This window comes from Melopsittacus undulatus, chromosome 7, assembly GCF_012275295.1.
Source record: "Melopsittacus undulatus isolate bMelUnd1 chromosome 7, bMelUnd1.mat.Z, whole genome shotgun sequence".
NCBI lineage: Eukaryota > Metazoa > Chordata > Aves > Psittaciformes > Psittaculidae > Melopsittacus > Melopsittacus undulatus.
The window spans coordinates 57,677,540-57,703,186 of record NC_047533.1 but is presented as its reverse complement, the minus strand read 5'-3'; the positions used below and the strand labels follow the sequence as shown (position 1 = coordinate 57,703,186).

The 25,647-nt window shown below is 41.2% G+C and overlaps 1 protein-coding gene across 1 annotated transcript in view; it reads left to right on the top strand.

Moving 5' to 3' along the window:
* Positions 1-25,647, top strand: part of ADGRL3 (adhesion G protein-coupled receptor L3) — a 413,903-nt gene that overhangs the window by 179,693 nt on the left and 208,563 nt on the right. Inside the window, exon 4 of the mRNA XM_031048551.2 lies at positions 22,472-22,581. Within this exon, the coding sequence (XP_030904411.2) occupies positions 22,472-22,581 (110 nt within the window). The remainder of the gene's footprint in view (positions 1-22,471; positions 22,582-25,647) is intronic.

Sequence of the window (25,647 nt, the reverse complement as noted above, 5' to 3'; positions counted from 1 at the left end):
TTGGTCCTGGCAGCACATTTCCAATTCACAAGGATGACTTGAAGGGTAGACTTGAGACAAAAAATGCAAAATTGACTTCCATTGTTATCAAACAGTTGCAACACTGGCTTTTTTGAAAAGGTAATAATCTGCTTATGGCTATACTTTGGTTTTCCCACTGATTCATAGTTTTGCTCTTTGGAGCCATAAGTTCAAATGTCCATCCTATTGATTATGAGTGTGGTTTTGGACAAAATAATAAAGATTTCTTTGTCCTCTTGTGACTGCTGCAGCCCTCCAACATCTCAAAGGGGGCACCTCATTGTTGTTTGGAGTGTTTTTTTTTTAATTCTGGATCTCCTGAGTTACTGGCAGAGCTTAATCTTCTGCCGCTACAATTCTTGCTTTAAACAGTGTGAGAGAAATGCCCTTGGTCATCATCTTACCTTTCCTGCGGCCACTTGTGCAGTTTCCAAATCTTCCTTGACAATGTTGGGAAATACTTTTGGGGGAGCAACCCTTTGACCTCTTTTATATTTCTTTTTCTTTGTAATAACATTGACTAGGTTTCTATGCTCAGCAAACGTACTTTACCCTTCCTCATAGGTTTTATTGCAGGTTCCTTTATAGAGGATGTCTCTTACACTGTAAGCAATGCCCTGAAGGTTGGACTTTTCCATCCTTTCTCAGCCTCATGAACATGTATAAGTTTAGGTCCTTTGCAGCAAAGTTCCCTTCGCTCCCATTTTCTTTCAGTGCTCACAGGCAAATACTCAGCTTCCTTCAGCCCTACAGAATTCAAGTGCCATGTTCTGATCAAGGGCCCTTCCTCAAAAAGCAGCTGAATGAATATCAGCAATATCAATAGGAAGCAGCAGTATAAGCCTCAGAAGTAGCTATTGCAATACCAATGCAAGCAAGGCCTGAACATCAATGGCTGTCCCACTGACTGCTGGATGCGCTGGTACTTCTGCAGCTGAGCAGTGTAGGGTCTTAGAGAGGAGAAAATCACTGTATGAAACTTCTTATTTCAAAACAGGAGTGATATTATGTGAGCTAACTGCATAGTTGTATACAAACTGCTTATCTTGAAAGACATTACAATGCGTTTGAACCAACCAGAAAACCCTTTCCCTTCTCATGAATCTGTTTCATGCAGAAGGCTGGGTTGTCTCTTGCTGAGTAAATCCTCCTTGATTGTGGTGTAGGCGACATCTTGTATGTGCTTGGTTTTGCATTTTAATGCTCACACGTGTTCAATCCTCTGAAACACTGTATGTGTCCAGAATTAGGGACCAAGGAAGGTCTTTGGCTGGCTAGTGAGGTACTGAAGATCAGTGTCTCTGCAATAACTAAAAAATGTGTATACATGTATTCTGAGGGACCCATATAGTAATCTCATGTCAATTCGAGGTAGCTTGTAAGCTGGTGAAAAAGGGCTGCATTACTTAGTATTTCCTGAGAACACATTTAACTGCTGGAGAGCAACTACATATTTACATGTGATGTTAAAAGATGTGAAGAAATAGAAGCAACTCTTGGAGTTAATGGAGACTGATTATTCTGTGCTACATGAGCTTATGCCATTGCAGTGACAATATAAAGCAATTCTGAATCCAGACAAGATCAAATATTTTTAAAAATAGAAAACAGAAAACTGTTTGGAGGTTTTTTGTTGAAATAAATGATTGTTCAATCAGAATATTTGCTTTTAAAAGCTACATAACGAATCTGAATGAAAACACGTAAAATACATTTTAAACTAAAAAGCTTTTTTCCTAAATGACAATGTGAAGCAACACATTCATACACAACATTTTAGTTTGATAATTTATAACTTTCCAAGGGAAAACAGTCCCTAAAAAATATTTAGCTCTGACAACTATTTAGATTCACCTACATTGATAAGAAACAACATGGTGGTTGTTACTGTGGAACCGTGCAAGTGTCTGAATACACATGGAGACTGAAGTGGCACAGCCTTTGGAGGTAATAGCTCTGAATTCCTCAGGGATCAGTGGTAGCTCCATGGGTTCTTTATTGGCTGAGACCTGCTAAGGATCCAGCTCACTAAATATGCAAGATAAAACTATCTCAGCCCCCCAGCGTACTTAGGAGCAGATGACAGACGAGCTACAGATTATTTGAATGGTTTAATTATTCTTATCATTTCTCCACATTAGCCTGTGGTTTCTAGAACTGCACTTTGATTAAAATTCTTTGATTAAACAGATGAGTTGACAAGACAAATGTTCCTCGCAGCCCTCTGAAGCGTGGTGCAAACTTATGAACCTTTTCCTGCTTCAGTTTTCACTCCTGCTTTCTCTCCCACCAATGGCCAAGTGGATTTAGGATGAATCAATGGGGACCTAAATATCTTTTGGAGCAGTATTTCGTATGCAAGAAAACGTATGAGCTATAACTGAAGGAAGGAGAGAATAGAGTTTTTTTAGTACCTTTTCCAGAAGGCCATTGCAATTTTTTTAGTTGATGAAGTACTTACAGACATTTTAGGTTCCTTTTTAACTTCAATAGTAAAAAAAATCAAGCAGAGGCCTTGCCAAATAAAAGCACTCACTTGCTATGTCAATGAAGTTCAGGCTGCATCTGAACAAAGATATCTGGTTCCCTTTGCATTGTTGTAATTGGGATTTGCCTGAAGTGGAGGGCAATACAGGAGGCAGACAGTGTGAGAGAGGATTAGGAGTGGATGCTAAGGGAGACTCCAGCTCTGTACCCTTGTGATTATGCCATGATTAAGGGGGAGTGATAGTCTCAAGAATGGATGTTTAAAGATATATTGGCACCAGAGGAGTAAAAAGCTGAATAAGAATTTCCTAATATGAGGGGAAAGCCTTTAAAAACAACACTGATTTGCAGTCTGGTCTGTACTGAACCATTTTGCCAACACAGTGAATAGCATAGGAAGAAACTGTGCCATTCCACTAGGATTCATAATTTGATCACAGACTTGTTAGTAAATGATTTTTTTTTTTTTTTGGCCAGTGTAGCTGGTTTTACAGAGAAAATAAGACAAGCTGTGCAAGCAGACACTTTCTCTTATCAGTCTTGTTAACTTCACGGTGTTGTAGAGTTAGTTTAGTTTTGATATGGCTACGCCAAAAAGAGGGTTTTATGAAGCAAGCATTATATTTATTAAATGCAGATACTAAACCAAATTGATCATCATTTGTAATAATTTTAACAGGACAGTTAAAGCAGTTTGCTGACTTTAATCCCTGTGCAGACCTTGGACAGAGGCTGGCTCCTCCAGACAAGGTCCTCCTCTCCCTTGGACGGCACAAGAGTCCTGGATGCTCTTCTCATTTCAGAGCATCATTTTGATCATCAAGGCTGTTGCAGAGTCTGCAGGCTTGTCCTGGGTTTAGCAGTAGCAGTCATTTTTTCTCCTTCTTAGTAGCCTGTGCAGTGCTGTGTTTTTGACTTTCAGCCTGGGAGCAGCACTGATAACACTGATGTTTGCAGTTGTTGCTCAAATGTTTAGTCTGACCAAGGACTTTCTGAGTCTCATGCTCTTCCAGGGAGGAGGGGAAGCTGGCAGGAAGCAGAGACAGGACACCTGACCCAAACTAGCCAAAGAGGTATTCCATACCACAGCACATCATGCCCAGGATGTAATTGAGAGTTACCCAGGAGGGCTGGTTCACTGCTCAGTTGGACTGGGTATCGACAGGTGGTACTGTATTCTCTTCCCTTGTCATTTCTCTGATTGTTATTATTACTGGGGGTAGCAGCAGTGGTTTGTGTTATACCTTAGTTACTGGGCCGTTCTTATCTCAACCCTTGGGAGTTACATTCTTTCGATTCTCCTTCCCATCCCTCTGGGAGCTGGGGGAAGAAGGGTGTGGGGGGGAGTAGACTGCATGGCTCTGATTTACAGCTGAGCTTAAACCATGGCAAGGCTAGACTGCAAACTCATCAGGTCAAGAGTTGTGTTTCAAAGTAAAGGAGGCACTTTGGTTCCACAGTGGGTGTGTCTCTTTGGTCTGATGTAGTAAAAGTAGTTGTCCTTGTTGGACACAGATAACGAGAAATCAAGGCGGATTTGGTAAGTGTACCGCTGTAATAAAGTAACATGCTGATGTAAGACCATCACTGCTGCTGAACTCATGTGCCCATATGGCTTATTATTTACTTTTTCCTCTTAAAATGTATAGGTGAAGGTTCACCAAAGAGGAGGAAATAGCTTTCATTTTGCTATAAGTGCTTGTCTGTTATTTCACTTGATGTAACAAGTTTCAGGTAAACGGATAAATTACTTTCATCCCCTGGTTTCTTTTTTAGATGCAACCAGATTTTACACATCATCACAAGAGAGTGCTGACCGTTTATCACGTTCAGGAGTGTCTCCTTTAAAAGGGAAGGAAAACCTAAAGCTGCCTATGACCCAGTTTCTTAGCACGGGGCATCCCAGCACTCCTTAGCACAAAGATAACAGCAGGTGCAAAACCACAATGTGGTTGATTCACTGCAGTGTTCCTGCACTGGGGAACTGGAATAACTGCTGAAACCAATACTGTTGTTCCAGTGTACAAACAGAGCCTCTCCGGGGTGAATTTCTTCCCTTGCAAAGAAAGTGGGGATGGATTTACTTAGTTGGTAGTCCTCTTAATTTTACATGTATGAGTAACTGTTCTTGACAGGGGTGTAATAGAGTCTACATTTGTGGCCTGGAGAAATTTATTACACTTTTCTGCTATCTACTTTCCTTCCTCCCGTCCTGTTTCTAGTGGAAACTGTCTTGTTGTTTGTCACTGGTCATTCCACATCACTGCAGCTCACCAGGGAAATGGCAATAATTCAACTGCTTGGCTGTGGATGTCAAGCTTTTTCTGTTGTTTTTTGACTTGACTGATGTAACTTTGCTTTGTTTTAAGGCAGTAATTAAGAACGCAGGATGAGTAAAGCTGCCATTGAATGAGCTGTAAATGTACCTTGGCTCTTCAGGTGTTAATGATGTTACTGGAGCAGCATGGGAGTGTTTCAAAGTAGGGAGGAAGAAGGAGCAGGGAAGGCAGGAGAGAGCAAGGTCAAAATGGCAGTAGTTGTTCCTGGAAGCTTTTGGCAGCCTCATCAAAACTGAAGGACTTAATAGATCTTGAAAATACTATCCCTAGATGGTAGAAGATGCTGAAAGTTTCTGAAGCAACAGCAGGACGTTTGCTCTCTTGTCATTTCCATTTCATTTTTTCTGATTAAGAGATGACTTCTGTTGTCTCCTATACAAATGAGAGTTACTCATGTGCTCTAGTGGAGCTGTGAGGGTCTCTGTGCTGTCTTTCCAAAGCCTTCACTGGTACTAAATAATCTTTGTAAATGTATACGTTCAGGTAGAAGACAATGGATGAGGCTGGATGTGATTTGTCAGAGACACTGAGATTAAAATCACACTCAAGATGGGAGTCTCTGTCTTAGGGTTGAGAACAGATCTCACTGCAGTTAATGCAAGTTAATCATATAGACTAACACAGTTTGGTGGATGAGGAATTGGCTGGTTGGTCACATCCAGAAGGTAGTGGTAAAACACTGGAGCATGTTGCCCAGAAGACTGGTGGATGCACCATCTCTGAGGACATGCAAGGCCAGTCTGGATGTCTCTCTGAGTAACCTGATGTAGTTGAAGATGTCCCTGCTCATTGCAGGGGCTGGACTAGATGACCTTTGATGGTCCCTTCCAACTCAAACTATTCTATGATTCTGTGACCCTGGGTCCTGTAAAGGACAGTACCATGATGGTGTATCCACATTCCAGCTGAGCTAGAAATGGCCTATGTAAGCCTCAAGGACCACTCCACTGAGCTTTTTGTGCAGCAGGTGGGACACATGAAGGCTGCCATTATGGGAGCTTGAGTGGAAGAGGAGGGAAGAAAACCAGTAACTTCCTAAGGTGAAAAGTGACCCTGGAGCATTTTAGGACTCTTATTTTTTTATTGCTCTTCCATCCCTAGCATCATTTGGAGTTTCTGTAATTTGCTCCTGCTTGGAAATATGTTGGTGTTTTAATGTGCCTTATTTAGTTTATCATAAGTCAGTTAGGAGCAGGTAGAAGCTAAACTGATTCTGCCATGCTTAAACAGGGGCTTGTGTCAGTTTAAGTAAATTAGTTTAATTAAATCAAACAGTACTACATTTCTCAGTATGCCCAAAAGGTACCTGTGCTTGTGCATATGTACACACAGCAGGTGTATGTGTGCTGAATGTGTGTGTGCCTCCATGCGCAAGCAAGGAACTTTCTAAATATCAACCTGCATATCTGGCCATTTATAGGTTTCCAATTATTCCAGTATTGCGCCTAATAGAGAGATGCAAATCCCCCTATAAATTCAGCTCACTGCTTTGGCGGCTTTGCTGACAGACTAGTAAACAATTTCTATGCAGAGTACGATTTTCTAGTTTAGGAATGGAGCCACTTAGATTAGAACTCAGTGTTTTAGTGAGAAATGTCTAAAACGTTTACATAACCTATTTACATATGAATACAAACATTACAGGCTTTATATTAACAGCCCTTGTTGTTGCTCATTGCTATGCATAGAAAAAGACATCAGCATTTCTAGTAGCATCTACAAAATTATAAATATGTGATAGAGTAATTACTGATTTGGAAATCCAAATTATATTAAAATGATTGTAGCATCTGTGTCTCCAAAAACCTCTCCATTTGTCAATTCTAATCTTTTATTGCTTAGGCAATAAACATGAGTCTGATGTCTGTTTACGCAGCTCTTTATGCATCCAACTCCACCCACCCCTCCCCCCACCCCCACCTCCCCCCCTTCCTTGAAATTTAAGAAGAAAGTGGAGGAAGGCAAGGTTTGATATCAAGGTATCTGAAATTGGTCCACAGCTGTTTCTCTCACCTTTTCCTTACCCCACACTCTCAAAAATATGAGACTTGATGCTAGCTCTTGCAGACTTACCTGAAGCAACTCGAAGTTGCTAGGAAGATCATGCAGCAGCCGATGAGATTTTGCCATCGTGGTAAAAACTGTTTCTTCCAGGAAACAGGAGGATTGGTTTGGGGCTCTTTTTATTGCAAACTGTCTTGAGTCAAATGGTTGTGAAGCTCCTGTAAACCAGGGAAACATTTGGTATGCTCTGTGGGATGGGTGAGTAAAACTAATACATTACTGTGGTGACTGTGAAGCAAAGTAGAAACCAGAGGCCAGGTTCTGATGCCTTTTGTTGTAATGGTGCTTTACGTCCAGAGGAAATCCTGTAGGTCTCCAGATTTGGGTAGCAGATTTCACACATCAGTGAATAGTAGCAAAAGTAGGGTTTTTTTTTTAATCTGTGGTTCTCAAATGACTTTTCAGAGAGGTCATTGCAAAAGAGCAGAGATGCTTCTCTCAAGGTCACTTTGCCTTACAGCAGAAATCACAGCAGAGGCCTCTTTGCTGCTCCCTGTCTTCTCTTCTGGCCACTAGAAGACACTGGCCAAGGGAATTTATTCATGGCTTGCTCAGCTGTAGTTATTTGTAGCAACATCTGCTTCCAGGCGTTTCAGTCCTTGACCAACATTTTGATCAGGGGAAGTCAATGGGGGATGATTTGCCTTGAAATAATGTGCTTTCTAGGTAGAGCAGTTGCTGATGTCATGGGTGCTCTGATAAGCTGAGGAGAGATCAACAGTGTCACGCTGACCTTTACAAAGGTATTTGAGAATGGGTCTGTTTTTTTTATCTTGCCTAATGTTGGGGAGTGAATGCCTTTTCTGAAGTGGTATGTATTTCCCAATTTTAGCTGAGCCATCCGTGATTCCCACCTTGGCTTTAATTACAGTGCTGCCTCTAGTTTTCATTTCTCTTTACACTTTCTTCTTACACCACACAGGGACTTAAAGGCCTGTGTATGCATAGTAACAGTTCTGCGAGATGAAATGCTGCTGTATAAATAAAACATTCATCACACCTGCAAGGGAGGTTGGAATAAAATCCCACATAGTTTTACTGCATGAGCAATGAAAGATTGGATATGACAAATGGGTTGACAAATGGTATGCAGTGCATAAATAGCATTATTTATTTACTCAGTCATGTTGGAGTAAGTGAGATGAGGCTCACTGGCTTTTTGAAGGAGTTGTCAGAGTATTTGTAAAGGCAGAGGCTTCAGGATCAAGCCCAAGCTCTGGCACTAGCAGGTTGGTGCCTGTTAGCTGGAAAACTCAGGTGTCTCTTTCCCAGGCCACATGGTTGCAGGGAGTGACAGGTAGAATGAAGCTGATTGGGACAGAGGGAATGTCCTAGTTGGTCAATATTTTAGGGTGGTTTGCCTGTCAATCTGTTTGCAGTAAGCTGTTTCTCAGTGCTGTCCATATGCCTGTACTGGCTAATTTGGTACACTGAGAGGCACTGGCTATTTATACACACGTCAAAAAGGCTGGAGTACAATGAATGGTGTTAAAGGCACAAAGTAAAGAAAAAACATCATCTCAATGTTTGAAGAAGATGCAACTTTCCATAGGTGCACTGAGAAAAAGGAGGAAGAATTTGGATGCCACCTGTGACTTAATAAGCTTGTTTACATACAAAGAAAATAAAATTCTCTTAGCCACGTATTATTTTTGCTTCAGTGTTAGCAGTAGTGGGTAGGTGAAGAGTCTCTTTAACTCTGAAGCTCAGCTGAGATGTCCTCACCCCTGGCTGCTTACTCTCCAGCACCTGAAATACCGTTCACCACTGCTCCCTAGTATAGCCAGACTGCAAAATGGGTTACCAGAGTATTGCAGGTTTTGAAGTCACCACAGTTTTAATGGCATTACATGGAACTGAATGTGTTGGTTTGGGTTTTTTTTTATTGTTGCTGCTGTTGCCTGTACATTAATTGATCAATTATTCACCAAGCCAGATAACAGCAGAGCCTGCCTAATATTTTATTCTAGCAGTCCAACGTACAGTAGAAAACTAGAATGCTATTTTCATATGCTACCAAAATGCTTCCCCAGTTGCTCAGAAAAAGTGTAGCCCATTGCAAAGAGAAGAAATTGAACTTCACCATCATAAGGGCATTCTGTCATAAGGTGTGAAATAAGGCATACAGCCACCCATACAATTAAATTAATCTCTTTCAGATCCTGAACAAAATCTATAGTGCTGAACTACTGCAGAGAGAAGGAAGGAAGTAGGTGCAAGGAACAAGGCATCATCAGACCAGTATGCTTATCATTAATAGTACTGGTAGGGTGCAGGTCATCAGATCTTCTTGTGACTTTTAAGCCTGAGGGGTGTCACAGGGTTATCAACAGTTAATTTCTGTGAGTTGCTGAGTTGTGCATCCAGCACAGAGTACTGTAGGACCAAAAGCCAGTTGGCTTAGCTGGGAAAATACAGCAGGAGCCAGGCCGCATTCAGAAGTCATGCTCTGGCAGTGATGTCAGTGCTAAAGAGTTGCTTGGCCACTGCCTCTGCTCAGCAAGGGACACTTTTGGGGTTTCTCTCCCTCATGGAAAAAAATTTTTCCCATGATCTCATCAGAGCTTCCAGGGTTTGAGCATCCACAGTCACTTCAGTTAAAGTCCAGAGGTTCTGGGCAGCCGATGAGTGTTTCCATCCAGCTGTGAGTGTTTGCTTTCATTACTTGTACAAGGCTGAAGACAGATTTTTTTCCCAAAACTGGATCTTTTGATACGTCAGAGCAGAGGAGCTGTTTGTATGAAGGCAGGAGAAGAGGTGGGCAAGACAAGCATTTTAGGAAGGAGGGTGGTGAGGATATAATGTGTGGTTGATAATCCTGTAGAGAAGTTGGGTGCACTCACAATGAATTGTGAGACCTCACTTGGAGTATTGTGTGCAGTTCTGGTGTCCTCGACATAAAAAGGACATGGAACTGTTAGAACAAGTCCAGAGGAGGGCCATGAGGACGATCAGGGAACTGGAGCACCTCCCATATGAAGACAGGCTGAGAAAGTTGGTGCTGTTCAGCCTGGAGAAGAGGAGGCTGCATGGAGACCTCAGAGCAGCCTTCCAGTATCTGAAGGGGGCCTACAGGGATGCTGGGGAGGGACTATTCATTAGTGACTGTAGTGATAGGACAAGGTGGTAATGGGTTAAAACTTAAACAGCAGAGGTTTAGATTAGATATAAGGAAGAAATTCTTTACTGAGAGGGCGGTGAGGCACTGGAATGGGTTGCCCAGGGAGGTATTGAATGCTCCATCCCTGGCAGTGTTCAAGACCAGGTTGGATGAAGCCTTGGGTGATATGGTTTAGTGTGAGGTGTCCCTGCCCATGGCAGGGGGGTTGGAACTAGATGATCTTAAGGTCCTTTCCAACCCTAACTATTCTATGATTCTATTATTCTAATTAGTGTAGCTGAGTGACAGTCCCGTGTATGGGGTGGTCCTTTTTATTAACAGTTTTCAAAAATCTTCAGATTCAAGGGAGACTTTGGGTGAAACATTTTGGAAATCTCTTTGGTTCAATGAATGGGCAAAACTTTTTGTGCATTTTCTTGACAGGTGTATCCTCAATTGTACACTCCCACTACCTAGCTCAGACCCTGTTAATGGTCAGTGGGGCCTGTAGATAACTCTTCACCCATTGAATTCTCCAGGGGATGAATCAGACCCGTAAGAAAGAATTACTATACAGTCAGCAGTGTGTTTGTGGTGTTTTGGTTTGGTTTGGTTTTATCCCCAGGAACAGGTTGCTTTTTTGCTTCTTGCAGTAAAAAGAATAGGTGATGCCTTCCTCCTGGCAAAGCTGAAGTACTCATAAGCTAGCTCGTGATATGGTTGGGAGTAGGCTATATTGCACAGGTACAGTAGATCTCATCACAGGTCACATATAGTTCTCTCCACTGCTGTCGGGTAGCAGAGCAAGCTAGCCTGCCTCGAGGAGCATTGGTGCATAGAAATATCCTGTATCTTCTTATCCCTCAAATGCAATAGAGGAGAAATGTGATAGTGGGAAACAGGTTCTCTTGGAAAACCCCATTGCCCAATGCAAAAGCTTCACATGGTTGTAGCAGTGCAGTTCCTTGTCATAAAATGGAGGACTTTGTTTGCTTTTATTAAGTAACAGAAGCTTAATTAAGTTTCTCCTGAATGTAATAAAGCAATACAGCTGAATGTAGGTCACTCCCAAGTAATTGTTTCATTGCTTTAGCAGCTGTTTAATGCTCAAGTGTTAAATAAGAATGCTGATTTTTTTTTTTTTTTTTTTTTAATGGGGCTAAGTGGTCTCTTTCTCAGGGGACTCTGAGGTTAGTCTTGGCCCTTTGAACCTAATTAATCAATGGTGAGGGTCTCTGACTGCTGGCCATAGAATGCTCTTTAATTGCTCACTTGTGCGGTCATTTGTTTTGTTTAACCTGCGATGGATTAAACTCTGCTATAAAGGTCCTTGCTTCTGTCATGTTCACTCCAGCCATGCAACAGCAGGCTCCCTGCTCATTTCCCAGCCCCCCTAGGGACATGGCAGGGAGAAAGAGAAGGACATTCCTCCCCACTTCTCTCACCATGCTGCCTGGACCCACTGACTTTCGCAGTTCCCCCTATGGCTGTCGGTGAGCTTCCCAGGGCTGTGCTCTTGGCAAAGGGAGTATCATTAGCTGTTAATATAACCCAAGAATTCTCCAGATAGCTCCCTCGCTTTCTTTCATTAAATGTGAAACTTTAGAGACAGAAACTTTAATGATTTTCTGTGCGTGTGCATGTGTGTAATACTGTATGCTCTGCTGGGACCCCTCTGGCATCCCACGTCTCCAAACAGCTGTTGCACAGCTCACATTCTTTTCCAAACTGTCAATCTCCAAAAATATTTCCTCCTCTTCTCAAGTATGGAATTTTGCTCCTGAGTCAGAGGGTCTGCACAAAGCGCTGGCTGGATTTGGTGACAAAGTTAGGGCTGCCAAAACATGAGGGCCAGAAATAAGATCTTTTATACCAGCTGGGTGTGGGGTGCACCAGGACTATGAATTTCCAGGCTACAGAGGAACTCTGATTTCGCTTCCAGCCCAGTGAATTGTTTTGAGACAGTGTGTTTCTGTTAATGCTTGCCATTAACATTCAGAAGAAAACTAGATCATTTTAAGATGTTTCAAAATGAATGTTAAAATTTATCTTCCTTTTTATTAGATCCACTGCACTAGGGCACCCAGTGGCTTTAGAAATGTAAGTAATGAAAGACAGAGAACAAATGTGAACTATAGAAATGATTTATGGAGACATCTGATGAATTTATCCTGCATCTTTACCCTTTCATCCATCTCCCTGGACTTCAGCTGGTATGTCTGAGCAGCATCAGTCACATATTTAAAGTTGATTTGCCGGAGACATGCTCCATGCTCTGGAATGTGGATTTCCCAGTTTTTGCCTTGCCTAAGGCTCCTGTGCAGGCATGTTGTTTTTTTGTTTTTTTTTCCTGCAGAGCTATCTGGGTTGGATTACCAAAGTGGTTAGGCACTGTAATACAGCCTGCTGCCTGAAAATGCTTAATAGCCAGCAGCTTCACTGCTGTCCATGAGAACAGAGGAATAGCAAGCCATGCTGAAACAGCTGGCCCTTTTTGTAGTTCCTCCAAGAAGAACCGAACTCTTCAGAAAAATTCAGCTCTTTTAGAAGGCAGAGCCTTTCTGGAAAACTTGGCCTTTGAGCTTAGCATCATCATAGGAAGCTTTCTTGTATACAGCAAACATAATTCTGTGAGTGGAGGCAGGCTCTGTAGTATGAAATAGGCAATCATCCGCTAACAAAAGTGTTTTCCACATCTTCACAAAGATGACTAGGATTTGCAGAAGCCTGGTTGCTCTGTTCCTATCAGTTGTTGTCCCACAGATGTTCAAAGGCTGCTTTCCTATCAGAATTTTTCTCAGGATAGTAATTTTGGCCAAAACTATATATATTTTAACCATATATTCTAAAGGCAGATAAGGTATGTAATGAACAAGTAGTGTCCCTTTCAGTACGGTGACCAGATAAGGGTGAGGCAGGAAAAGACTTAGTAGACATACATAGCTGAAAACTGAGATTGATATATACATAGGTACGTTGAAAACTGCACCGGAAGTGAGGAGGGAATGGGGTGGTGAGAGGGAAGGGATGTTTGATCCCTGACTTCCCTCAGCTAAGTGTTGAGCAGAGTGTGAGCAGGCCTTACTGGAGCTGCTGGACAGATGTTCTCAAAAATGCATCCCTCCAACCCATCCCATGTTGCTGTATGCAGCCAAGAAAGTTCAGCGCTAGGGTTAGACATTTTGAGGAAATTAATAATGGAAATTTCACATAATATGTCTAAAAATAAGTTGTTTTTTTTTTTTAAAAAAAAAAAAAGCTTTAGTTTTGTTTGGTTTATGTTTTTTTTCATTATCATTTGCTTCCAAATATGCTTTGGCTGGGCAGTGCTGGGCTGAGATGTGTGTGAAGGGTTTGTGACACTGCTTTCTCTTGAGCTTAGAATCAAAGTGCAGGCTGCCTTTATTCAAATTTTGGGATGAAGATCAAAGAAGCAGAGTTGGCTATGTTGGAATAAAATAAATAAAATACCTTCTGAATATCAAAACCATGTTTAGTTCATTTCAGGAATACTTTTTTGGGAAAGTTTGGTTTGTTTCTGATTATTATATGTACTGTTTTAATGCCTGAGACACGGACAGGGACCAGGACTCCTTTTCGCAAAGGTGCCATGTAAAGTCAGGCATCATTATCAGATGCTACTCTGGCGTGCTGTTTGTTTTACTCTCTAATATTATCCTTTTATCTAAACTGCTTTAGCCATGATGCTAAAGGCATAACTTGTCACATGTTGATCCTATGTCTCACTTAATTGGGAAGCTACCCCCCCACACTAGGAGGCTGAGGGGTAATTGCTTCCTTAACTAAACTCTATGGACCTTTACTAAAAATCACCTCAGTATCATGCCATTGGCAAGAGTGATGAAGAGAGAGGTTGCTCTGGGTTTTAGTAGTGCTGCATGGATGCCTTTGGTTCACTCCTGAGTTCATCAGGAAGTTCCCTGGCTTTAACCTCCCATGGTGTTTGGATACATTCACTTTTGTTTCATTCAGTCATTCAATTATTACATCAAATTTGAGATGGAGTGCAGTACAAATTATTTTGGCCCAAAACCTTTCTTTAACCTTAGTCACAGAGGTGAAAAGCTAATATATTAAACCTACTAGCCCATGAATACAGATTACTTTACCCTTTTAAAGACAATATTCTCTGATGTCAGTTTTTCCTTTTTCAGGAATCAGTCAGAGGCTCAGGGTATTGAGTGGTGACAGTAAATGGCAGCATTGTGGGTCTTACGGGCAGCATAATTCTTTCTACTTTAAGAAAATGTGGTACGGGGATGGAGTGGAAGTAATACGGGATTTTCCTTGAACAACAGGACATAAGAACTTTTTTATTCTTTTTAGTTAATGCATTTTAAATGTTTCTAAATGTTCACGTTCAGATTTGGTTTTTGCTCAGCCAGCGCTGAGAAGCAGTTTTGTACCTCACAGTGCTACAGGGCTGCAGAGCCTTGATGTCTGCCACAGCATGGGCTCCAAGTGTTGTGGAGTTGGTGGATGGGTAGGTGATGGTAAACCAAGGGTCTTGAACATTCGTCAGAGGTATTGTAGGGAAAATAATGCTTTGCCACTCGCTGTGGCTATCCCAGCTTAGGGTAGCTGCACTAAAGAATGAAAAATGGGCTTTAACTTGCCTTGACTTGTTAAAATGTCAATGAAGACAAAGTAATGTGGAGCGCCAGCTGAAATTCAGCCCAGACCTCCTCTAGGCTTTAATTTGACCTTCTAACCCAAATTAAAACCCAGATTGTTTTCTGCTCGCTGTTATTTTAACTAGTGCTAACTCTGGCTAAACTGACAAGTCTTTTATTGGTTGGTTTGCTTTAGGTGTTTACTCTCCTCTCCAGATATCCTGTCAGTGTTTTTTAAAGTGGATTTTTATTAGGGTGCTACAGAAGTTTATGGAGTTGGAAGAAGTAGAGTACCTGTAAAAGGGTGGTTCTGTAGATCTTTAAAAGATGAGCTTTACAGCCTTAAGGCTTGCCTGGTTTGGTTTTCAGCCCTACAGACCAGCATCCAATAAAAGACGTTAGGCTACATTGCAAAACTGGCCTTGCTTTTGTCTTACAGCAGGAGCAACACTGACTGCTTAGATATATGCTCACTACACATTTGCTTTCCATGCTGACTCAAACCTTTTTGTCCAAATATATTAAAATTCTTGGACAGACCATCATTGTACTGTTCTTGTGCTAACAACGAGTGTTTCTTTCACCAAGCTTGTGTTTGGGTTCCCTGCTGCCACAAGGATGATGTAGCCAGGCACATTAGCATAAGGCGCTTTGACAGGTACTCCAGTTGGGGTACCCATTCATTGCCTTTGGGGATTTCATCTCCCGTCCTCATTGTGTTAATCACAAATAGATAGGACAGAAAGAAATCCAAGGAAATTATAAAAAGTAAGGCAGTACATAACAAAGCACAGAGAAAAGAGGTTTCACTGCTTGGGGGGGATACATTCCTTTGGAGGATGATGACAAGCCCAACTGGCAGATTCTGCCCCAGACCTCAGATTCCTGAGCAACGGGAGTCCCTGACAGTGAAGGAGATGCACCACATGCAGCCCAAGGTGTCATTAAATATGTTTGGGTTTTGCGTGTTTGTTTGTTTCTTTTTAAGTTTGAATTCCTTATTTCTATCTGCAAGGATGCCTTTCTCCCTGGCGCTCCCTGAAGTGCAAGGTGGGCATATGAAGATATAACCTGCTTCTCAGACATCCTACACATCTGGGCCCCCCTAATCTTAAATCTTGCAAATTGGCTGTTAAATGCTTCTTGTTAAATTTTAAGGGCCTTATCAATGTGTTGAAACAATGTAATTACTTTTTCTTTTTTTCTTCTTTCATATGTAAAACTAGTATTTAAATTATTTCCAGAGCCTGTTTTCCATCTTGCTCCCAGGCTTTCCATAATATATCAAGGTAGTCCCCTCGGTGGCCTTTAAAGCTCAGATTTGGTTTGACTCTGCAGGATTTTCCTGCTGTTTTGCTGGCTGGGGTTTTAGTGTGGTTTTGGTGGTTTGTTTTTCTTCAGTTTTGCTTTGCTCAATATAAAGTAATAATTGGAGGAGCGAGTTGGTTTGAGACTATAGAAAGAGGACTTTTTTCCCGTCAAACATCGTAAGATATTAGAAGAACCATAGCAGTTTATATGTGTCTCATTGGCATATCTCCACAAAGGCACTTGTTGAAACTACAATTAGAATGCTCTGCCTCTCCTTGTATTAGTTTGATCACACAAGAAGCAGCCTGACAGCTCTAGCACCTGGATTGATAATTAAAACCCGTCAATAAAACAACAAAATGCAGTGTGTAGTGGGACTTGTCTGTGCTAGCATTAAACACTACAGATAATTATATTGTGGCAGAGGTTGGAAAGCCAGCTTCTCCATGCTCTGAAAGATCAATAAAAAGGCCCATTCATAATGAAGAGAATGTTAGAGAAACTGGATTTTCATCTCCCTGTCATTAGATCCTTTGCTTTTAAGGTTTTGCAGAGGCAGAAAAAGATTCTGTTGAGGAAATCTTCATTTCTGGAAGCTAAACAGGTAGAGGATTTAGATTTGCTTCTGTTCAGTACATTATTGAAAGCAAATATGGTGAACCTAAGGCTTTTCTCAGGGCTTGCAGTTTTGTTCTCTCCACTCTCCACTGCTTCTCTTCTCTGCTTGCTTCTTTTTTTTTTCCTTCTTGCTCCCCTTATTTGCAACCCATCACATTAACTGTGCTCATGAATGAAATTTCTCTTTGCTTCCTGTTTATTTTCTTCGGGGCATTAATTTTATTTTATTTTTCCTCTTGGCCCTTCCTAAAGGGTTGATTTGTAAATATCACATATTGACAGGGGAGAACGTACTCCTGGCTGACTTATTTGCTGTGACAGCCTCTTTCTTAAAGCAGTCATTCAGAGAAGAGATTTTTGTGTTCCAGAGAAGGAAAAGGATGTCTTGCAGCGTTGCCATGAAGGATAATGAATTAAGTCTGTCTCTTACTGTAAAATCATTAGAAAAGTATAATAGACCTTGAGAAAGAGGCTTAGATATTGATGTCTTGGCTAGCTTAACATGCCTAGGCACATGATAGCTGCCTTTTCTTTGCATAAAAGAAAAATAGTCTGTGTAAAGTAGGTATTTCAGTTGAAGGGAGAGGAAAGGAGTATCTTTGTTTTTTGGCTGCTGATGCCCATAAATATGGGTGAGCTGGTTTAGTTGGCATTAGGAATTATTCATTAAGAATCTCTTGTTATAAGCTGCTGTAGGTGGAGGGTAGCACCAGCTACAAGCAGGGCTTTTTAGCAGTAGTGAGGGATGGATATGGCAGCTCAGTGCTTTCTGCACAAGTTCAAGCTCATGGTCTGATTGCCAATTCAAGGGGAGCAGGTGGCTTCCCCATTTATAGTGGCTTCCCCATTTATAGCAATTTCCAGTACACCCTGTTTGAAGGAGTTTCCATCCATGGTGTCACAGAAAGTACCACTCCACCTCAGAAGGGCTTGTCTCTACAGGATAAAGATCAGGAGAAAGAGGGTGTATTGGGGATGAAATGGATGTTTGAGACTCTAGGATTCTTGTGGACCTGTGCATGGATTTCTGGTTGCTTTTCTGGTGTCTGTAGCACAAAGAGCACCTACTCCTATAATCGATTTTGGCACCCATTTCTCTTGTCCCACCTGGATGGGGAGCTGGAGGGTGCTTACTGGCATTGCATCTGTGATTATTAATGCTGTGAAAGGCTTTTTTTGGAATTGATATCTTATTGTGTGCTGCCTTTGCATTTTTGTCCTGGCAAACATATTGCCCCAGACATGTCTAGCCTGATGCTGTTGATGTCTGTGCTATCAAAGTTCCTGGAAAGACCTAAAATAAACATCACTTGCCAAATTATTATTTTTGCCTTTCTTTCTCTTTTGTTAAATATATCAACAATGTCAGCACTCAGAAAAACCCACAGATATCAGAGCAGGAATAAGCAGTTGTTTATGTCTTCAAGTATCTCTGATTCACCATCACAAGATGACCTTGTCACTTAAAAATCATAAAAATGTTGTTTGGGTGAAGGAATGGAAGTTTGCTGAAGGGAAATGAAGTTTTGGGTTGTTGTTGTTTTGTTGTTTGCTTTGGGTTTTGTGTTTTTTTTTGTGGTTGATTTGGGTTTCTTTTTGTTTTGTTGGGTGGTTTTTTTCAAGTCCGAACTGAGATTTGCAAGCAGAATTGAGCCCTGCAGCTTATTCGGAACTCAAATGCTTCCTTCAGCCCCACTGGTATAAATGCAAAACAAACGCCACATGAATTATTACTAGTGTTTCACATTAAAACTCTTAGAAGTCATTTTCCACTGGAACTGGGATAAGTTCTGCAGAAACAATCCATGTTTGCTGTTGCAGTGCCTGTGCTACACTGGATTGACACCCATCTTCTAGGCTAAATATTTTTCTACACCTCAATGAAAAAACAGGTACCTTAATAAGTGGGAATAAATGTAGCTGCAAAGAAAGCATAAAGAACCCCCCCTTTTTTTTTCTTCCCCCTCCTTTCTCCTTTTTTTTTTTTCTTCTGACTGGGACAATTTGTGCTTTTGCCAGGAGGTAATTCTTTCCAAAACATGTATGTGACTAATGAGAACTTATATTTATGAGATGTTGTGTGCTTAAAGGCTGTTCAGTACCTCAGACTGCTTTTTAGCAGGGTTTGGGGTGTTCTCTTTTCCTGAACATACAGGAATGCATGTTGCTGTCAGTGTCTCCAGTTGTGGTGGTAATGCAGATCTTGGGTTATGTTTTGGTTTCTGATCTCTTTGTTAGCCCTGATAGGCATCTGTACCTTTGCAAAGTGAATGTGAGATACAAGCTTTCTAACTGAGCACACTTTGTACCAGTACAAGTGTTTACAGAGGAACCTGGGTACTGGCAAGTCATATTTTCCAAGTCTTAGGAAATGGGAAATGCAGTAGTCTTTTTGCTTTATTAGACTGAATGCTGTGGCAGCATAACAGATTGTTTCTGATGGGATGTGTGGACACTCTTGGTCCAGGCAGTGTCCACAAATCCCAGGAGCAATTAGGGAAGTAGCTTGGGGTGTGCAGATTCTCTGAGAGCCAGGTTTTATCTTCACATGCCACCTTGCCCTTTAGGAAGCAATGGAGAGATATGAATTATTGCAGATACAAATAAATACTTCAAAGTTGAAAATAAATAAAATCAAGCCCAAACAACAGGATTGTTATAAATTCCTCATGAGATTTCATGATAAATAAGAATAAGGGGAACTAAAACTACTTGAGAGGCTCCTTTAATTCCTCTGTGTCTCCAAGAATAAGCTTAAAATGTTGTACAAACTCAATAAAATGGAAGATGCTTCTTTAATAGGCATAAAATTGTCTAGCAGGTCCCACAGATTCACAGATTTCTCCCACAGTTCTCTTATTTTCTTCGTGTTGGAACATATGGCAAATGAGAAAGTACCCTGAGAGGCCACTGGTATCTTTGGAAGGTTGCAGCATGAGAGCAAAACAGGGAAAAGAGAAGTAGTTTTGTTATTAATCAGTGCCTGAAATAAGAAACACTCGACAAAAGGCAATAATAACAGGTATAGATGGATGTAAAAATGGTGAGTATCGTTTTTTTTTGAGTACAGTTTTGCTAGAGCCAGTGATGCAAACATTTCCTCCCCTGCTGGAGTGGAATCTAGTAAGATGCAGGGCTGTGTTTCTAGTGTAAAGTTAAGGGCCCTTAGTAGTGCTTCTGCAACTTTCCTATAGAAGAGACAGATTTATACTTGAGTCAATGTAGTGCTGTTTCTCACTGTGGATTGTAACTCTCAGTAGTTAGTAAAAGTCTTCCTTCAAGAAACAAGAGGAAAAGGAAAAGGGAAGCAATCACACAAAACAACCCTGCTCCCTCAAAAAAAAACCTACAAAAAAACAAAATACCCCACATCCCCCTCTAAAAAAAAAAAAAAGAAAAAAAAAGGTTTGGTGCAAGTATCACTAAGACCCAGGCACCAAGAAATCCCAAGATTTAATGTTTAAACCCATTATTTACAAAGAAGAGCTCGTGGGCTGGTTTTCTGGAATGCAGTAAGGTACAATTACATGTTGTCTTTTTTCCTTCCTTTTTCAAGGCTGCAAATGCATCTTCTTTTACATATCTCTTCTTCTGAGTGATTTCATGTCACCTGGGCCTTTAATCTGTCTAGAAATTAATATGACAACAGAAAGGATCAAGAAGCTGTTGTGAAAGTGGGGAAAAGAAGTATGAGCAAAAGCGCAGTAAACAGCTTTAATAACTTGGATTTTTTAATCATGTTCTCCCCTTAAATTTTTTATAGCTTCACGTCTGACAGTAACAATTGGTTGAACAGGTATAGGGTTTTTTCTAAGATTTTTAGTCCAAATTCCCTTAAGTGTGCTGGATCCTGCATGTTTCAACCTGGCATAGTAAAAGGAAGCTCAAAATGACAAGTGCCAGAAACAGTTTTGCTGCCCATATGAAATGAATGTGAAAAAGAGGAGATTGAAAACACATGCAGATGATCCCTAAATGTGTCTGTTTCTCCCCTCACTTCCAGTTCCTCGTAATTTTGGATGCAGACTCATAATTTTAAAGTGTCTCTTTGATTTGTTGCTCTTATTCTATGTAATGTGGCCAGAGCTATCTCTTACAAGCCAGCCAGTGCTGTCCCTACAACTGATTAGGCCAGTGCAGTTGCTTTTTGAAAGGCACATTGAGCCCAGTAAAGGATTTTTGTTGAAAGTAAAGTTTTGGATGATGTTCAAAGCCTCTCCTGGAAGACTGCCCACTTGCAAAGTCGAAGCTACCTGTGATATCCCAGCCAAGCCACCTGTCTGTAGGTAGCAAGGGTGAGCCCAAAAGTTATCCTTTTTGTTAATGAAATTGTTTTTCTGTGTATATTATAAAACTAGTCACTTATGATAGCTGTCATTTTTGACTAGAAAATATGAGAATGTACCAGCCCTCTGGATTATCTGTTATCCAGCAAAACAGCCTGATGAGTAAGTGTTATCAGCTCTTATTAATCTTCCCATAAAATTAAAGAAATTATGAAGCTTAAGGCAGTCACTAATGAATCAATTTTAATTTATGGGCTCAAATAAAATCCGCATTAATGCTGACAGACTGTAGCCTCAGGTAAGCATAAAACATTTCCACTGCAAACCTAAGTGAGTTCTGCACTGGCTGTCACAATTTTTTCCAGAAGAAGAGGAGGGTTAGGGTTACAGGAGGAAGCATCTGAGGGAAAGTTAGTTTAGTTGTCTAGCCCTTAATGGTCTAGCCTTTCCTGGCATGCAAAAGCATACGATTCAAAGACATTTTCTCTTCTCCCCCCTGTCCACTCTCCCAGCCCACCCTCAGCTCCAACAAACACACAAAAAATTTCTCCCCATAGAACTTCAGTTTACTAAGTGCTTTTGCATTCCCAAAATACACAAACTTTTTATAGAGAGGTGCTTGTAACATGAAATCAAGACAAATGTGGGTTTCCATGTACAAGCAGATCAATCACCCATGGATGTGAGTCACATGTGCGACACAGAAAGCACCTTGCAGGGTCCAACCTCAGTGTGTGTGCTATTAAACTAAAAGATACTCATTGAGTGGGCAGAATAACTTCCTTCTGTGTGCATTGCATGGCAAGACCTTCAGAGAAAACAGTGTTGCCTATTGGAAAAAATACATTATCTCAGGAGAAGCATCTGCACTGGGCAGAATGATGGAATAAGACTTAGACATTTATAAGTAATGTGTGTTGGCTGTGTATGTAAAACTACTATTTTGGAGTTTAGACAGCTTATTTGGTTTTGGCTGGGTTTTTTTTTTTTTCCTATTTAAGTGTAGCTGTTTCTAATCTTTGCTTTGCATTAAACAACATTATTCAAGATGACTTTTTTGTGTGAACACCTTTAGAAATATTTTATAACATGTATTTGTTATACTTGCTATGAAATATACAATAATTATTTTTGCCATAAATGTAATTCATTTAGGCTTTGCATTTTGTTTCGTGGGGATGCTGTTATTTATGGTTAGTTGAGGTCACTTTTATGAAGTTAGTGTTTCAAAAGTTTTAGAGAGCCACATACCTGTAATAATGGGGTTTTTGGGTTTTTTGTGTTTTTGGGCTTTTTTTGGTTGGTTGGATGGTTGTTTTTTTTCTTTTTTCTTTTTTCTTTTAAAACATTCCTCTCAGTTTGGAAATAAACTTCTGGTGTATAAGGACTGTTTGGAGGGGAAGGGGTTGTGCCACTATGCATCTTCTCTTCTGGCAAGGAGCTGATGAACACATTGGTATTTGCTATCGCTTTTGCTGAGCTTCCCCAGCTGATGCTAAAGTCCTGGCTTCTTTATCTTCAATCCTGTTGATGCTGGAGGGGCTTCTCAACCTCTTGACCTGTCCTTCTGTCTGGATTGTTTTCTGACCCTCTTTTTGTCTTGCTTTTCAGATGCAGTAATCGGACCCAATGTGCAGTTGTCGCTGGCCCTGATGTGTTTCCAGATCCTTGCCCTGGGACATACAAGTACCTGGAAGTGCAGTACGAATGTGTTCCTTACAGTATGTATCTTGATACATTTGCATTTGTTTCTTTAATAGAGATCTGATTTATTGTGGAGACTGGGCCAGCCTTGAGCTTGTCTCTTGTTGCCCGAGGGCAAGTAAATGCTCATTGACAATCCACATGCATTGTATGAAACCGAAAAATTGTTCTCTATGCAAGGTTTGTGCTTAGGTTAAAAATATCCTCATAGTGTTCCATGTTTTCCTTGTTACACAGTTTAACAGTAACATACTGCCTTTTGGAGAATACTTGGTAAGCCCCATTAGTGAAAGCAGACCAGAACAATGAAGCACTTTTGCTAGCTTATAGCTTTTCTTTACAGAGTTTTATGTTTGCACTCACATAGCTTTACTTGCTTTGACTGACCAATATCCATGCAATTGGTGACATTTAATAAGTGCCTTAAATACCTCTGAGGAGGTAGAAAGCTAGTGTTTTGGGAAACCTGATGTTTGCTGATAGAAAATACTAATTTATAAGCTACTAAAGTTATGAAGGCAAATTACAGGCAAGTCATTTAGCCTGAATTTTTGAGGGTAGACAGACAGTCATGTGGGATTACAGCAATATGCACTGAACAGGAAATGTCAGAGCTACAAAAAGTCAAGTGTACCTCAGAATTTGCTTTCTATAGAAACTGAATTTGTTACATGCAGTTATGGTCCCACTGTCAAAAATGGCATACCTCGAAAAAGAAATAACAACAGTAATACTAAGAGTGCACTTTTTATTTAGCAGCTGTGAAGGGCTGAGCGGTGAATAACAGTATGTATAGGTAGGCCAAAGCTCATAGCACACCTCTGAAATAATAAAGCAGGTATAGGAAAGGACACGTTTGAGCCACAGAGTTGTATTGAGAGAGCAGCAGGAGACTTCAATTTGCTGAAACACAAGATTTGGCTCAAGGACTAAGACCGTCTTCTTCATTGCCTCAAGCATGAGCTGCAGGAGAGCAGATGTGGCTGAGAAATGACAATCATGCTTTCTAGAGGGGAAGTGACAACTGAGAACCCCCTGGGTGGTCCCCATCCCTCATGCAGAAGGTGGCTGCCTGCGTGCTGCTGCAGTGTGGAAAGGCTGTGCGGGGTTTTGCGCTTGTGGAACTGCATGGTGATAGGTGCAGCTAAGACTACCTCTCTGAACAAGGAGGACCTTCTCTACTGAGGGACTCTTTCTCTCTGCTGGTGGGGAGCTCGGTGTGTCCATATTTTAATTTTCTGAACAAAAAATGTGGTGGTTCTAAATGCAGTGATAGAACATTTTTTTATGGGGTGGCTGCTATGAAAGAGTGACATCAGTGACATCATGACCATGGAAAAAGTGACATCAGGGGCTCAGTGTCTACCCTACTGAGCTCATGCCCAATTACCTGTGTGGAGGTATTCCACTCTAAATTAGGTCTTTCATTTTATAAGCAAGACTGCTTCTGGGGAATGTGAAGGGAGATCAGTTTCTACTCATCACAGCAGGTTGTATTTCCTTGTGATTTTTAATGTGTATGAGACATGCTGTTCCCTCCTGAGACTGGGCTGGTAAAGCAATAATCATTACCTAGTACCCTTCCATAGCTTTTGTTGCATATAAAATAAAGAGGAATAGTGGTGCCTTGTGAGAAAGGTAATATGTGAATATTATGCCCTGAGGCGTTAATCGGTCCAGTGTACAAGATGTAAAATAACTCTTGTGAGGGGCTGCTCAGTACGAAATGAACAGTAGGGATTCGGTATGTTTTAATGATCTGAATGTGAAGGGGAAAACAACAACAAGCCACATTGCTTTTGCAATTAAGTTAGTAGCTTTGATGTCCATTTCTTCTATTTGTTGATGTATCAAATATAGTGCCTCTGCGAATAGAGGTGGGGGTGGAGGGATGGGAGAGGGGAGTGGACCAAGGGGTGAGCACCTTGTAAAGTAGGATTCCATCTCCAGGGGTTGTTGATCTGCATTGCTTAGGAAATTTAGGGTCAAATATTTGTCAAGCACAAGCATGTTATTATTCAGTGTAGCACCAGGAAAGTTAGTTGTGTTCGGGCAAACTGTGTCCCTCCATCTGCAAACGTGGAGTGGGAAACCTAGGGCTCCTTTATATTTTTCTCCTACCTCGGTCTCTACCTGGCTTTGTTACCACCTCCTTTTCTTCCCACTGAAAATGGTCAGCTCAGCTTTGCAGGTGTTCCCCAGGAGTGTCCCACAAACAAAAGCCATCCAAGCAATGGGAAACCTGTCGGCTTTGGAAAAGGAGGTCAGCAAGGGCATGGTTGGACCAAAGCTATGCCTGGTGTATGAAATCTCTTTCCCCCTTGATGTCTTCAGTGTAAGTCCTTTCAGGTCTGCCTTTCTTAGCACTGCTGCCCACACAAAGCTGCCTTACCTGGTGCTTTGCTGAAGGAGGGGAGTGGGCTCTAATGGCTCACTAGCACTTCTCACTGCTGGGGGAAACCTTCCTTAGCTGCTGGCATTTCCTCAATGGCTGTGTGCACTGAGCCCTTAGTGAATGGTGGTGTCTGCCATATGGCCGTCTCCTGAAGAAACACAGCAGTTGCATAACAAAGGAATTAATATTTCAGCAGGCACTTGTACTTGTGTGCAATTCCAGCTTGCTTCATCTGGTTGGATGGGTTACTCCTTACGGTTTCAAATTATTCCTTATGGACAGAGAGAGACAGTTGCTGGCTCAGCAGCAGTAGGGAGTGAGTGTGTATCTCCAGAGAGCAGCATTTAGGAGTCATCTTTAACAGATGTTGTTATGACTGACCTTAGGCACTTCTGCTCAGTGCAGTGCAAGTGTATACACTCCCTTGGAGAAAAATTATGGAAGATTTAAAACTCCATTGGGTAGCCTGCTCCTCTTGTGATTAAATTCATTTATTAACTCTTACACCACTAACTCATACCATTTTCAAGAGGAAAGCATCCCCTTTTCCTCTCAGGAGGGGGAAAACCAAACCTCTCCTAACTTCAGTAGCTCATATATTTTAAAATGTCCTTTATATCACCTTTTACACTGCTTTTTTGTCTGTTCACTAGAGATACCCCTGACAAGGAATTTCATGAGGCTACAG